This window comes from Schistocerca cancellata, chromosome 2, assembly GCF_023864275.1.
Source record: "Schistocerca cancellata isolate TAMUIC-IGC-003103 chromosome 2, iqSchCanc2.1, whole genome shotgun sequence".
Lineage (NCBI taxonomy): Eukaryota > Metazoa > Arthropoda > Insecta > Orthoptera > Acrididae > Schistocerca > Schistocerca cancellata.
The window spans coordinates 633025183-633038784 of NC_064627.1; the positions used below are offsets into that span (position 1 = coordinate 633025183).

A 13602-nucleotide genomic window follows, 5' to 3' on the forward strand; every position below is an offset into this window, starting at 1 on the left:
CTTTACATTTTCTATTGATAATTTTATGTTTATGTTTGTGTTATTTATGTCTGTATGACATCTATCTAGTCTTTCTTGTGTACATAGGTTTCCAGAAATTACTACAACCAGTCGCCTTTTGTAATTTTCCAATTTTTAATACCTTGATCGGTTCCGGATCGCCTGGCGATTAACCACCAGATAGTACATATTTTTTCACCTATTGCATGTCTCGAGTATTGTGAGGTCCTTATAGCAGTGCTAAGATATAAATACGAAACATGTAGCCACTGAAGTCGACCTCATAATCTAAAACATTCTTTCCACATTCAGTGTTAACATGTTTCGTTCTTACATTCAGCCACAGCTATATAGCCCCACAATTTTCCAAAAACGCACTAAATGTGTATCATATGATGAGCCGCTATGAGGTTCGAAAACGGTCGTGGTAATCAGAAATTGCAGAAAGCGACTGGTTGCAATAATTTCTGGAAACATTCACTCATCACAGTCGTGTTCTCCCACATCCGCAATGGGTGAAACTTCAGTATGCGAATTAATATAATTCCTTGTGTGTCTATTTTTTCAAAGATCTGATTTTCTAAATGCTTTGTGGACATAAGAGCTATCTTCTTGATGACAGGGAAACCATACCGGATTTCTTATTTATTCCGTCAGGTCTCCTGTGTTACCAGTTCTCGAAATATTGATTATTTTGGTAATAGGTGTCACAGCAAAGTATTCTAAATGCGAAAACTCTGTACCGAATAAACAAAATAACATGATGGGAAGATTCATGTACGGAGTGCGTGCTCTGCTGAGAAGAATTTTGGAGGTGTTTGCAGAAGGATATCTCACCAACTGAACACTTAGCACACATTTTAACTAACGCCAAAATGTAGTGGAAGTAATAAAACATATGTATTGAGTAATAAAGTATCAAATATGCAGCGTATACATGAAACTTTCCAGGCCGCTGAACAGTATTCAAATAACGCACGTGTCATAACTTTAATTACGTCTTTCAGTTGTTCATGAACAGACATAACCTATATATCATTAATATAATTTTACTATCATCTGAGAATCAACATCTCAATTAAATTAAAAACAATTAGTGGAGAGTCCGAATGTTAGACGGTTTTGCACGTTGCTAGACTTGATATCCTTCCCCTCAGAACAGCTATTGCAATCACGTACTTTTCTCTCACGCAGGGTTTCTGTCTACGGAGGACGAGTTGGTGCCCGGAAACGCAGGTCTCAAAGATATGGTGATGGCTTTGAAGTGGGTGAAGAGCAACATCGCCAGATTTGGCGGTGACCCGGGCAACGTCACCATATTTGGTGAGAGCGCGGGTGCCGTAGCCTGTCATATACTCTCTATGTCTTCTGCAGCCAAAGGTAAGACTCGTTCAGAGTGTGGGTGAAGTTTTTCTATTGGAGAACAATCCTGACACTATAGAAAAACAGTGAAACTGACGAGCTTTAAATACATGAATCGTAGAAAGATGTGTACCGCAGGTACTGTCTGCAGCGAAGTCATCGGTCTTGTGTTAGCTTTTTTGAGCCATTCAGATGCGTTTATGTACCACCTGCTATTCACTTTGAAGAGTGTATGCAAAACATCTCTCGTGCGAATAGTGTTACGTCACTCAGTATAAGCGGCGTGGTGCAGTTGTTATATAAGACTTTTCTGATGATTGCTCTAAATCTGATAAAGTGAATGTCAAACAGTTTATTAAGTGGATGGTGACTGTTGGACCACTCTCTTCATTTTCCAACTGAGCTACACTACCCGGCCTATAAATATGTTGAACTAATCTTCACTACTTTTTTTAACGGCAGAAGGAAGAAGATGTGCAGTGCGGGTTGCAGCGTAACTATAAAGACTGCAAAATATCTTGGATAGTAAGAGGGAATATTTTAGGTATCTCATTAAACATTCGAAATATACATTCACGGGCTGCTGAGTTGTAGAGATATATTTCTTAGTGCGAGCGGATCCTTTTCTGCCCTGATGGTGGTGTCAGCCGTGGTGTGGATTTAAAAGACACTAAAAGCATGGGAGAGAAATCCAGAGAAAGCGCAAACTCTCACCACAGCTTTTGGACTGTGCACGCATCTTGGTCCAAGATGGCGTACGGTGCGCTTGACACGAAGGAACGAAGGAACAATTGAAGGGCATCTGCACCCTGTCGACGATTAAGTAACTTCATGACACGACATAGAGACCTTCGGCGATGGGAGGTGGCAGATATACCAGAGGCGGCATTGCGTTCCTCTTATCAAATTCCTCCTCCAAACCCCCCCCCCCCCCCCCTCAAGTCCGCTTTCTGAAGAAAACCTCTGTCACTAACCAGACCGGTGCCCTTTTGGCAAATTTTTTGCATCACCTCATATGATTTTAGGAGTTTGACCGACCTCGAACCATGTCATAGCCGTTTACCAAAGCACACCTCAGTTCAGTGGTAGGCCGGCCAGTGTGGCCGGGCGGTTCTAGGCGCTTCAGTCTGGAACCGCTCGACCGCTACGGTCGCAGGTTCGAATCCTGCCTCGGGCATGGATGTGTGTGGTGTCCTTAGCTAGGTTTAAGTAGTTCTTAGTTCTAAGGGACTGATGACCTCGGAAGCTAAGTCCCATAGTGCTCAGAGCCAATTCAGTGGTAGTGACTTTTTTTCTTTCGTTCCCATATGCGGACGATGGCAGTATATCTGTACCCGCACTCATTCCTGCGACGTAATTGTGCGTAAGCACACATGTGAGGCGATGCTCAAAAAGGGCTCTGAGCACTATGGGACTTAACATCTGAAGTCATCAGTCCCCTAGACTTAGAACTACTTAAACCTAACCAACCTAAGGGCATCACACAATCCATGCCCGAGGCAGGATTCTAACCTGCGACCGTAGCAGCAGCGCGGTTCCAGACTGAAGCGCCTAGGACCGCTCGGCCACAACGGCCGGCTGAGGCGATGTCTTTGACATCCCACAAGCGAGGAGCTGATAATGGATTGTATGGCTGCAGATCTGTTTTAGAAGTCCGGAGATGAGTTGAGAAGTGATCTGATGCAAAACGACCGTATGTCGCTTATACAGCCCGTGACACAATGCTGCGACTCATCACATGAAAACGTTGCTACTCAAGGTAGTTGATTCTCACGGTGGATGTTTCTCTGGACAAGTGGTATTCACGATCCGTCATTGACAGGGTGGTTCATTGTCTGCTCGACCTCTGTCATGTGGCGAACAGCCAAGCTGTCGAAAGAGATTATCCGTCAAATGACGTTCATTACAACGTCTGATAACTTACCAGTCAAGCGACATGATGAGTTGTTATCTTCGACGTGCAGACAGGTGAACTCACACTTCGATAAGTGATCATTAGGATAGGTAATGCTGACTCAAACATTATGACAGCCTTACACTGAACTCCCAGTTTCTGAGGAGCAGATATGTGGAATCATAACTGAAATTTTACGTTTCTCCTGCCATTACAGTTTGTATCCATCGCCACAGGGAAACAAAAAATACATTGCCGGCCATGAAAACTAATTTACCGCTACCCCAAAAATGGCTCTGAGCACTATGCAACTTAACTTCTCAGGTCATCAGTCGCCTGTAACTTAAAACTAATTAAACCTAACTAACCTAAGGACATCACACACATCCATGCCCGAGGCAGGATTCGAACCTGTGACGGTAGCGGTCGCTCGGTTCCAGACTGTAGTGCCTAGAACCGCACGGCCACTCCGGCCGGCTTACCGCTATCCCAACTAGTGCCATTTTCATCAGAAACGACATGAGAGAAAAATTGTGAAAAATCAAATATTGAAGAATGTAAAAGTATATGGTCAGAACCTATTCAGTTTATGGAGAATCCAAAGTTATCTTTCCAGTGTATTGGAGACATTTATCAAATTTACATCATCTGAAAGTTTCGCAGCCACTCCTTTTCTTTTAGTATCACACTCTGCGACTTCAGATTTTTGGCAGCAATTACACTGTATGTCATTTGGAGCACCATGACGGTGGCATGTAACAGGTGTGATTGAGCCTTGGATTTGCTTGGCTAGGCAGACGTTTACGATATAAGTACAACGGCGGAGGGGCGTTAGAATTACGGGTTCAAATGGCTCTGAGCCCTATGGGACTTAACATCTGAGGTCATCAGTCCCCTAGAACTTAGAACTACTTAAACCTAACTAACCTATGGACAGCACACACATCCATGCCCGAGGCAGGATTCGAACCTGCGACCGTAGCGGTCGCGCGGTTCCAGACTGAAGCACCTAGAACCGCTCGGCTACAACGGCCGGCTGTTAGAATTACGTCCTCTATATTCTGCTTGTAAGGGGGATATTACGCAGTAGATTTCTCTGGTGACAAGATCGTGTCGCGCCTCATGTAAGAAGAAGTAACGTCTTCCAACATGTGTCAGGATTCGACAGAGACAGGATCGTCGCCTGTAGAGTCCTTAATTTATCTCTCCGCTCTATTACTTCTGGCTACAGTCTCAATACCAAGACCCATGCGACTAACGAATAGATTCAGGTTAGCTATACGAGACGCCATGAGGCATCTCTACGTTCCCGTGCGACTACCACCAGAGAGGCTAAACGTATTGCTTGTTCGGCCATACCGGATCGTACAGAAACGTTCCGTACATTGAAAAGTGCTTGTTAGCAGCTAGACAAGTAATCATATGGGCAGTGTGACGACTTCTGTACCCCTACTGACTGTCCTCAGAGCGGCCAGTTCAGTGGCACCATATGACATCGCAGCTGAGAGGCGCGCTGTCGGTGGCGGACTCGAAGTCAGTGCTGACACAAGAGTGCCACTGCGTTGTCTTTTTCAACCAGTTCGAGTACTACTCACAACAAAAAGATGGACGCATCCGCTTATAGAGGTCCAGAGGAGAACCAAGTTTCCATCCACCATCTGGCTCAGCAATAATGCAAGAGAAGACAAGAAAAAATTACCACTACACGCTCGAGTACTGTCTTCCACTACAGACACTTTTTCTTTTCTTTGAGTCATCAATCTTCTCACTGGTTTGATGCGACCCAAAATAAATGCCTTTCCAGTGCCATCCGTTTCACCTCAGTTATTCGCTCCGTGTATTCCAGTCTCTCTCTCTTCCTCTTCAGTTTCTGCCCAAGACAATTCCCTGAAAAACCACCGAAATGATTCCCTGGTGTCTCAACACAAGTCCTATGATCCTGTCCCTTCTTCTTGCTAGTGTTTTCCACATATTTGTTTCGTCGCCTCCTCATTTCTTACCTTATCAGTCCAACTAGTTTTCAATATTCTTCAGCACCAAATGCTTTGATTCTCTTCTTTTCCAGTTTTCTACAGTCCATGTTTCACAGCCATATAATAATGTGCTCTAAACGTATATTCTCAGAAATTTCTTCCTCACTCCGGTCGCTGTCTGGAAGCGCGCGACCGCTACGGTAGCAGGTTCGAATCCTGCCTCGGGCATGGATGTCTGTGATGTCTTTAGGTGAGTTAGGTTCAAGTTGTTCTAGGGGACTGATGACTTCAAATGTTAAGTCCCATAGTGGTCGGAGCTATTTGAACCATCTTCCTGACATTAAGGTCTATGTTTGATACTAGTTTACTTGGCCAAGAATGCCATTTTTGCCACTGTTAAACTGCTTTTTATGTCCTTGCGCCGTTAGTCTTGGGCTATTTTGGTACCTAGGTATCAGAATTCCTTCACTTCATTTACATCGTGATCACCAATCTTAATGTTACGTTTCTCGCTGTTTCAGTTCTGGCACATTTCATTACCTTGGCCTTTCCTCGATTTACTTTTAACCCAGATTCTGTACTCATTAGACTGTTCGTTCCATTCAATAGCTTCTGTAATTCTTCGTCTCTTTCACTGAGGATAGCAATGTCATCAGCGAATGTTATCATTGATACCCCTTCACCTTCAATTTTAATTGCACTCTTGAAACTTTCTTTTATTCCCAACATTGCTTCTTCGATTTATGGATAGAATAGAGGGGCGAGAGACTACATTCCTGGCTTAATTCTTTCTAATACGCTTCCTTTTTTAGTTGTTCTGTCCCTCTTCCTGTTCGCTCTTGGCTCTAGTACATGTTGTGTTATCCATCTTTCCCTACAGCGTACCCCTATTCTTGTCGGAATTTCGAAAATCTTGCACACTTTTACACTGTCGAACGCTTTTTCCAGGTCGAAAAATCCTATGATTTTTATTCAGACTTGCTTCCATTATGAAATGGAAAGTTCGAATTACCTCTTTTGGGGTTTTACCTTTCGTAAAGCCAAACTGATCGTAACCTAACAGATCCCCTCTTTTCTTTTCCATTCTTCTGTATGTTATTTTTGTCAGTAACTCGACACATGAGCTGTCAAGCTGACTGTGCAATAATTGTCGCACTTGTCGTCTTTTGCTACCATCGGAATTGTGTGGATGATGTTTTCCCGGAAGTGTGACGATCTGTCGCCAGTCTCATACGTTCCCCAGACAAATTATAATAGCCGTTTGGTTGTCACTTCTACCAATGACTTAAAAAATTCCGATCGATATCTTATGTTGTCAAAACCTATTTCAAATTCTGATTATAATATTGGATTCCCTGTTTCTTTCCTGTCGACTCCTGTTTCTTCTTGTATCATGTCTTCAGACAAGTCGTCCTCCTCATGACTTTATGACAGTTCATTGGGTAAGAAACAAGATTACCTTTGCTGCGCATAAGCAGAAATCTGGACATCTGTTATTCCATCTCAGTGGTTGCCGTGACTGTCTCCGGCTTAGCACGTTTTCTGTGTGTCTCATCGCTCAGTAGACTCGCACGCCACCGGTAGCAGGCGACTACTACTGTTGAATAAAGAATAGGGCTGTAGCAACACGGAGTGACGTACTGACATCCATTACCCTATCTCAGTTCTGCCCAATATCCTGCGATGTTAAGGCCATTGTGGCTGTCACAGGTGGCAGCTCTGCATCACTTACACTGAAGCGCCAAAGAAACTGGTTTAGGCCTGCCGGTGTTGCCTTGCGGTTCTAGGCGCTTCAGTCTGGAATCGCGTAGCCGCTACGGTCGCAGGTTTGAATCCTGCCTCGGGCATGGATGTGTGTGATGTCCTGAGGTTAGTTAGGTTTAAGTAGTTCTAAGTTCTAGGGGACTGATGACCACAGAGTCCCATAGTGCTCAGAGCCATTCGAACCATTTTTGAACTGGTTTAGGCATGCGTATTCAAAAACAGAGACATGTAAACAAGCAGAATACGGCGCTGCCGTCGGCAACGCTATGTCTAGCGCAGTTGTTAGATCGGTTATTGCTGCTACAATGGCAGTTTATCATGCTTTAAGTGAGCTTTAATGTTGTGCTGTAGCCGGCGCACGTTCAATGGGACACATCACCTCCAAGGTAGCAGTGACATGGGGATTTTCCCGTATGACCATTCTACGAGTGCATCGTGAGTATCAGGAATCCGGCCGGTAACACATCATATCTCCAACATCACCGCGGTCGGGAAAAGATCCTACAAGAAAGGGACCAACGACGACTGAAGAGAATCGTTCAACGTGACAGAGACGCTACCCTTCCGAAAATTGCTCCAGATTTCAATGCTGGGCCATCAACAAGTGTCAGCGCGCGAACCATTCAACAAAACATCGTCGTAATGGGCTTTCGGAGCCAAAGGTCCACTCGTGTAGTCTCGATGACTGCACGACACAAAGCTTTACGCCTCGCCTGGTCCCGTCGACACCGACGTTGGAACGGTGATGACTGGAAAAAATGTTGCTTGGTCGGATGAGTCAAATTGTGTCGAGCGGATGGACGTGCACTGGTATGGAGACTACCTCGTGAATCCATGGACCCTGCATGTCAGAAGGGGACTGTTCGAGCTGGTGGAGGCTCTGTAATGGTGTAGAGCGTGTGCTGCTGCAGTGATATGCGACCCCTGATTGGTCTAGATACGGCTCGGACGGGTGACACTTACGTAAGCATGCTGTGTGGTGACCTGCATCCATTCATGTCCAGTGTGCATTTCGACGGACTTGGGCAATTCCAGCAGAACAATGCGACTCCCCAGAATTCCTACAGAGGGGCGCCAGGAACATTCTTTTGAGTTTTAAGACTTCCACTGGCCACCAAACACCCTAGAAATGAACGTTATTGAGCGTATCTGGGATGCCTTGCAACGTGCTGTTCAGAAGAGCTCTCCACCCCTGGAGGAGAATATGATTTAATTTAGAATCTTCTTTATTTTCACCTGCAGTCTGGTACGTTGTTTGAAATTACGGAAAAAGTTTCAGCACGCTTGAATAAAAACTTTGCCTTCTAGAATTTTGAAAGTGGAACCTAAAGTTGATCGTTACCTCTGAACTACAGGGTTGTCCATTGATCGTGACCGGACCAAATATCTCACAAAATAAGCGTCAAACGAAAAAACTACAAAGAACGCAACTTGTCTAGCTTGAAGGCGAAAACCAGATGGCGCTATGGTTGACCCGCTAGATGGTGCTGCCATAGGTCAAACGGATATCAACTGCCTCTTTTTAAAATAGGAACCCCCATTTTTATAACATATTCGTGTAGTACGTAAAGAAATGTTTTGGTTGGACCAGTTTTTTGGCTTTGTGATAGATGGCACTGTAATAGTCACAAACATATGACTCACAATTTTAGACAAACAGTTGGTAACAGGTAGGTTTTTTAAATTAAAATACATAACGTAGTCACGTTTGAACATTTTATTTCGATTGTTCCAATGTGATACATGTACCTTTCTGAACTTATCATTTCTGAGAAGGCATACTGTTACAGCGTGATTGCCTGTAAATATCACATTAATGCAATAAATACTCAAAATTATGTCCGTCAACCTCAATGCATTTGGCAATACGTGTAACGACATTCCTCTCAACAGCGAGTAGTTCGCCTTCCGTAACGTTCGCACATGCATTGACAATGCGCTGACGCTTGTTGTCAGGCGTTGTTGGTGGATCACGATAGCAAATATCCTTCAACTTTCCCCACAGAACGAAATCCGGGGACGTCAGATCCAGTGAACATGCGAGCCATGGTATGGTGCTTTGACGACCAATCCACCTGTCATGAAACATGCTATTCATTACCGCTTCAAACGCACGCGAGCTATGTGCCGGACACCCATCATGTCATACAGTGAAACATCTTCTAGTAACATCGGTAGAATATTATGTAGGAAATCAGCATACATTACAGCATTTAGATTGCTATCGATAAAATGGGGGGCCAATTATCCTTAATCCCAAAATGCCGCACCATACATTAACCCGCCAAGGTCGCTGATGCTCCACTTGTCGCAGCCATCGTGGATTTTCCGTTGCCCAATATTGCATATTATGCCGGTTTAATTTACCGCTGTTGGTGAATGACGCTTCGTCGCGAAGTAGAAAGTGTGCAGAATATCAGTCATCCTCCCGTAATTTCTCTTGTACCCAGTGGCAGAAGTGTACACGACGTTCAAAGTCGTCGCCATGCAATTCCTGGTGCAATCGATGTTGACGTAGCATTCTCAACACCGACGTTTTTGATATTCCCATTTCTCGTGCAACTTGTCTGCTACTGATGTGCGGATTAGTCACGACAGCAGCTAAAACACCTACTTGGAAATCATCATTTGTTGGAGGTCGTGGTTGACGTTTCACATGTGGCTGAACACTTCCTGTTTCCTTGAATGACGTAACTATCCGGCGAACGATCCGGAAATTTCGATGATGTCGTCCAGGATACCGAGCAGCATACATAGCACACGGCCGTTGGGCATTTTGATCACAATAGCCATACATCAACACGATATCGACCTTTTCCGCAATTGGTAAACGGTCCATTTTAACACGGGTAATGTATCAGGAAGCGAATACCGCCCACACTGGCGGAATGTTATCTGATACCAAGTACTTATACGTTTGCGACTATTACAGCGCCATCTATCACAATGCGAAAAAAGTCGTCCAACTAAAACATTCATAGTTCGTTACGTACTACATGAATACTTAATAAAAATGGGGGTTCCTTTTTGAAAAAAACGCACTTGATATCTGTTTGACCTATGGCAGTGCCATCTAGCGGGCCAACCATAGCGCCATCTGGTTTCCCCTTTCAAGCTAAACGAGTTTCATTCTTCGTAATTTTTTCGTTTGATGCTTATTTCGTGAGATCTCTGGCCCGGTCACTATCAATGGACCACCCTGTATATCTTTAATAGATCTTGTATTGTTTGTTATTAATGCTATATTCTAAAATCTATTATAGATCTATTATTTACTAGGCTTTATCTTACGCTGTAATCAAAATTTTCTATCATTACAATTACAGGTACTTAATCCACTAGAAATTGGCATATTTTAGTTACAAATTTAGTTTTCTATTAAATTGCTCAAACACTATAAGAGGTAGCTTAAAGTGCTGTCTTGGTTATTATTTTTAGGTTGACCTGAAGCATCACAGAATTTTTTATGTTTATAATCTAATACTTAGTGCCTTCAATTTTTGTTAAGAAAGATGATGCTAACTGTAATTTCTATTCTATTGAAACGTGCACCACTTATTTATGTTCTCCATAGGAACATTATGACCAAGCTTTCTGGCTTTATTGTTTAGTGCCACTTATTTTTCTCTTACAACTGTATTTTACTGAAAACTATTGATTTAATTACTTTAACACTTGACATTTAAAACGTGATTATATTAAAGTATATGTTGACAAAGTTTCAATATAAAATTTTGAGATTTGATTTTATACTTAATTCTTGTGCAATAAGTGTGTGCTACGCGCAGACGCGTTAAGGTGACATGGTGCTACTAGCAATGAACCGAGGTAAGTCCCGGCACGCTCGCTCGCCTTTGTACGTCACACAGGATACAGCGCTGCTTCCGCTTCAAGAGGATGTGTACAGCGGGGTACACTGTAGAACTGCTGTGGTGGAATCTTCACCGCGGTTTTAGTCAGTTTCAGAGGACAATTCACCTGAGTAAAGAAGAGATCGTGTGTTGTAACGAGATGTGGAATAGGAATTGCAGAACGTGTAGAATTTCTGCATTTCCATATGCATAGGAAACTGAGTAAACCCAAGGCTAGCTCTATTTGATGGACTGCTTATCTCGCACTATTGAACTTCAGCCAAGGCGTCAGTACGGACACGTGGTATTCATGGATATTTACCTGTTGTTATGGACGACAGTCTGTTGCTTTCTTGGCTGAATTAGTCGTGCCCGTTACCAGAATTCTTATGACTTGTTGTCATTCATGGGAAGAACGAAGTGTGTTTGCTGGATGACAAAGTCCGAGAGTTGCTGCTTTAACTAAATGTGAAAGAAATGTTCTTCGCTCTAAATTTTTCTGCTGTAGTGTCAATTATTTAAGTTTTTGGGGTATTTCAATTAATGTGGAGTTTGTGACGAACGTATAACTAACGAAGATTAGAAGAGAAAGAGAAAAACGTAGAAGACCTGCTATTGGAGCTTTATGTATATACTATTTGAGTTGCAAGTTAAATAAGTGAAACTGGTTATATGCTAGTTGCTGAAACATGACTAAAGTTATGATTGTTTGCGTTTGACTTGCTCCGGTGGTTTAATTGTGCTGAAGAAGCTTCGTGATTTCTGAATCGAAATTCACTTAAGGGAGCAAGTAAAGTGTTCAGACGTTCTTGGAATGTGCTAATGTTTGTATTTTAATAAATGTTTTTAGTGACGGCTAAATTTTGGTGTATTTCTCTCAACTCAGCACCACCCACACCCACTGATATTCCATCCTTGCGACAAATATTGTCGTACATATAACACATTTTCTTACTAAGTGCATTTTCATTTTGTCTTTTCAACTGCAAGAAAATGCCGGTATCCTCGCCCAACTCGTTTAGTTTCATTGAAATAAAAAGGCAGCAGTGGTCTTTATTGAAAGGTTTTTAAAATTTGACTTCCTTTATAGATTTAAAAACAGTTCGTTACAATTGAGTGTTTACTTAGGGTTTTCAATACCTGGTTTTTTCGCTCATGTCGTAAAACGCCGTCTGCTTGTGAGCTTTGAATTCTTTCTTCGTCTCACAGTGTTCTGCCCTACCGCACACTGATTTGCTGAACTACGTATTTTTTGATGTTAAGCACAGCATAATCTGGTGTTGCTACTGTTTATTTGCATGCTTATGGATAAATGAAATACCGTAAGCAAAAAAACAACGTCTTTAGTAACAAATTGTGTTTCGAACCACAAAGCAAATAGTAGTTGTAAAAGCTCTCAGTACATCCCTCTGACAATGTTTTATTTTAGTAAAACGAAACACGTCTGGTGAAAAAAATCACATTTTCTTCTGGTTACGACGACGAAATAAAGAATACTCTCAATTACTGTAAAGCACAAACGAAAAATATATTCACACAAATGAACAATTCATTTTTGCAACTAAAAATCATGTTCTGTGTTTTAAAATCATTGTGTGGAAAGAGAAATTTAGCTCCTGGTCTCACCATAGAGTTTTACTGGATGTTCTTTATAGGATGAAAATGTAAGACAATACCTTCACACATACCTTGAGCAAAAAATTGTGTTGAAAGACATAATCACACACATACACACACACACACACACACACACACACACACACACACACACACACACAGATAAAGGAGTTGGCTCTATCGGTTATTGGTATAGGTAAGACATAAAACCAAATACGTTTGTCTTGTGGTTAAATCTCATTGTGCCCCTGTTCACGAAATATTCAGCTGCTCCACCATCTCGTTTTGTGTTCTCAGCAGGGGAAATTCTAACTCTGCGAGTGAGTCAGCGTGTATGTCTGTCTCCTTGCACACGTATATGTGTGTAGAATCCACAAAAAGAAAGTAGAAACAAATTATGTATACCCGTAACACACTCACTATCACACACACACACACACACACACACACACACACACAAACACAAACACAAACAAACTAATTAACAACGCGCAAATATAGTGTCGCGTCCTCACAGTCAATAAGTAGAAATATTTTCGGTAACGTTTACAGTCATCTAGCAAACAATGATAAAAGATGATTAACTTTTCAGTGTTGCCAGAAGAAAATATATAAATAACTGCAGTAAACGATATAACGCTAACAACGCACAAACTTATCCAAAAGCCAATACTTTCATTTTATAACTAATATTTTATTTCAGTATAAGTAATGTAATATCTAAAAATGGTTTTTAGTTGCACGTGACAATCTATACCTAATTATTAACTGTACTGCAAGTCACAGATACACAGACAACAGATATTTTATTAGAATATTATGAATATAACGACCATGTGTGTGTGTGTGTGTGTGTGTGTGTTTTTCAAGACAAGTCACAGATACACAGACAACAGATATTTTATTAGAATATTATGAATATAAAGACCATGTGTGTGTGTGTGTGTGTGTGTGTGTGTGTGTGTGTGTGTGCTTTTCAAGACAATTTTTTGCTCTTATTTCTGAACGTATTGAAATGTATGAATTACTGTGCTGATAAACCTCTTACATTATTTGAGTTTCAAACAGCTGAGCAGAACTGAACGTACTCAGATATTTCTCTCTTTACTTATTCTGATCAACACTAAAATGACACACAATA

At 42.0% G+C, this 13602-nt stretch overlaps 1 protein-coding gene across 1 annotated transcript in view; it reads left to right on the plus strand.

Moving 5' to 3' along the window:
- The window catches only part of LOC126157224 (esterase B1-like), a 142298-nt gene that overhangs the window by 100011 nt on the left and 28685 nt on the right, over positions 1-13602 (plus strand). The window contains exon 5 of the mRNA XM_049916361.1: positions 1195-1380. Within this exon, the coding sequence (XP_049772318.1) occupies positions 1195-1380 (186 nt within the window). The remainder of the gene's footprint in view (positions 1-1194; positions 1381-13602) is intronic.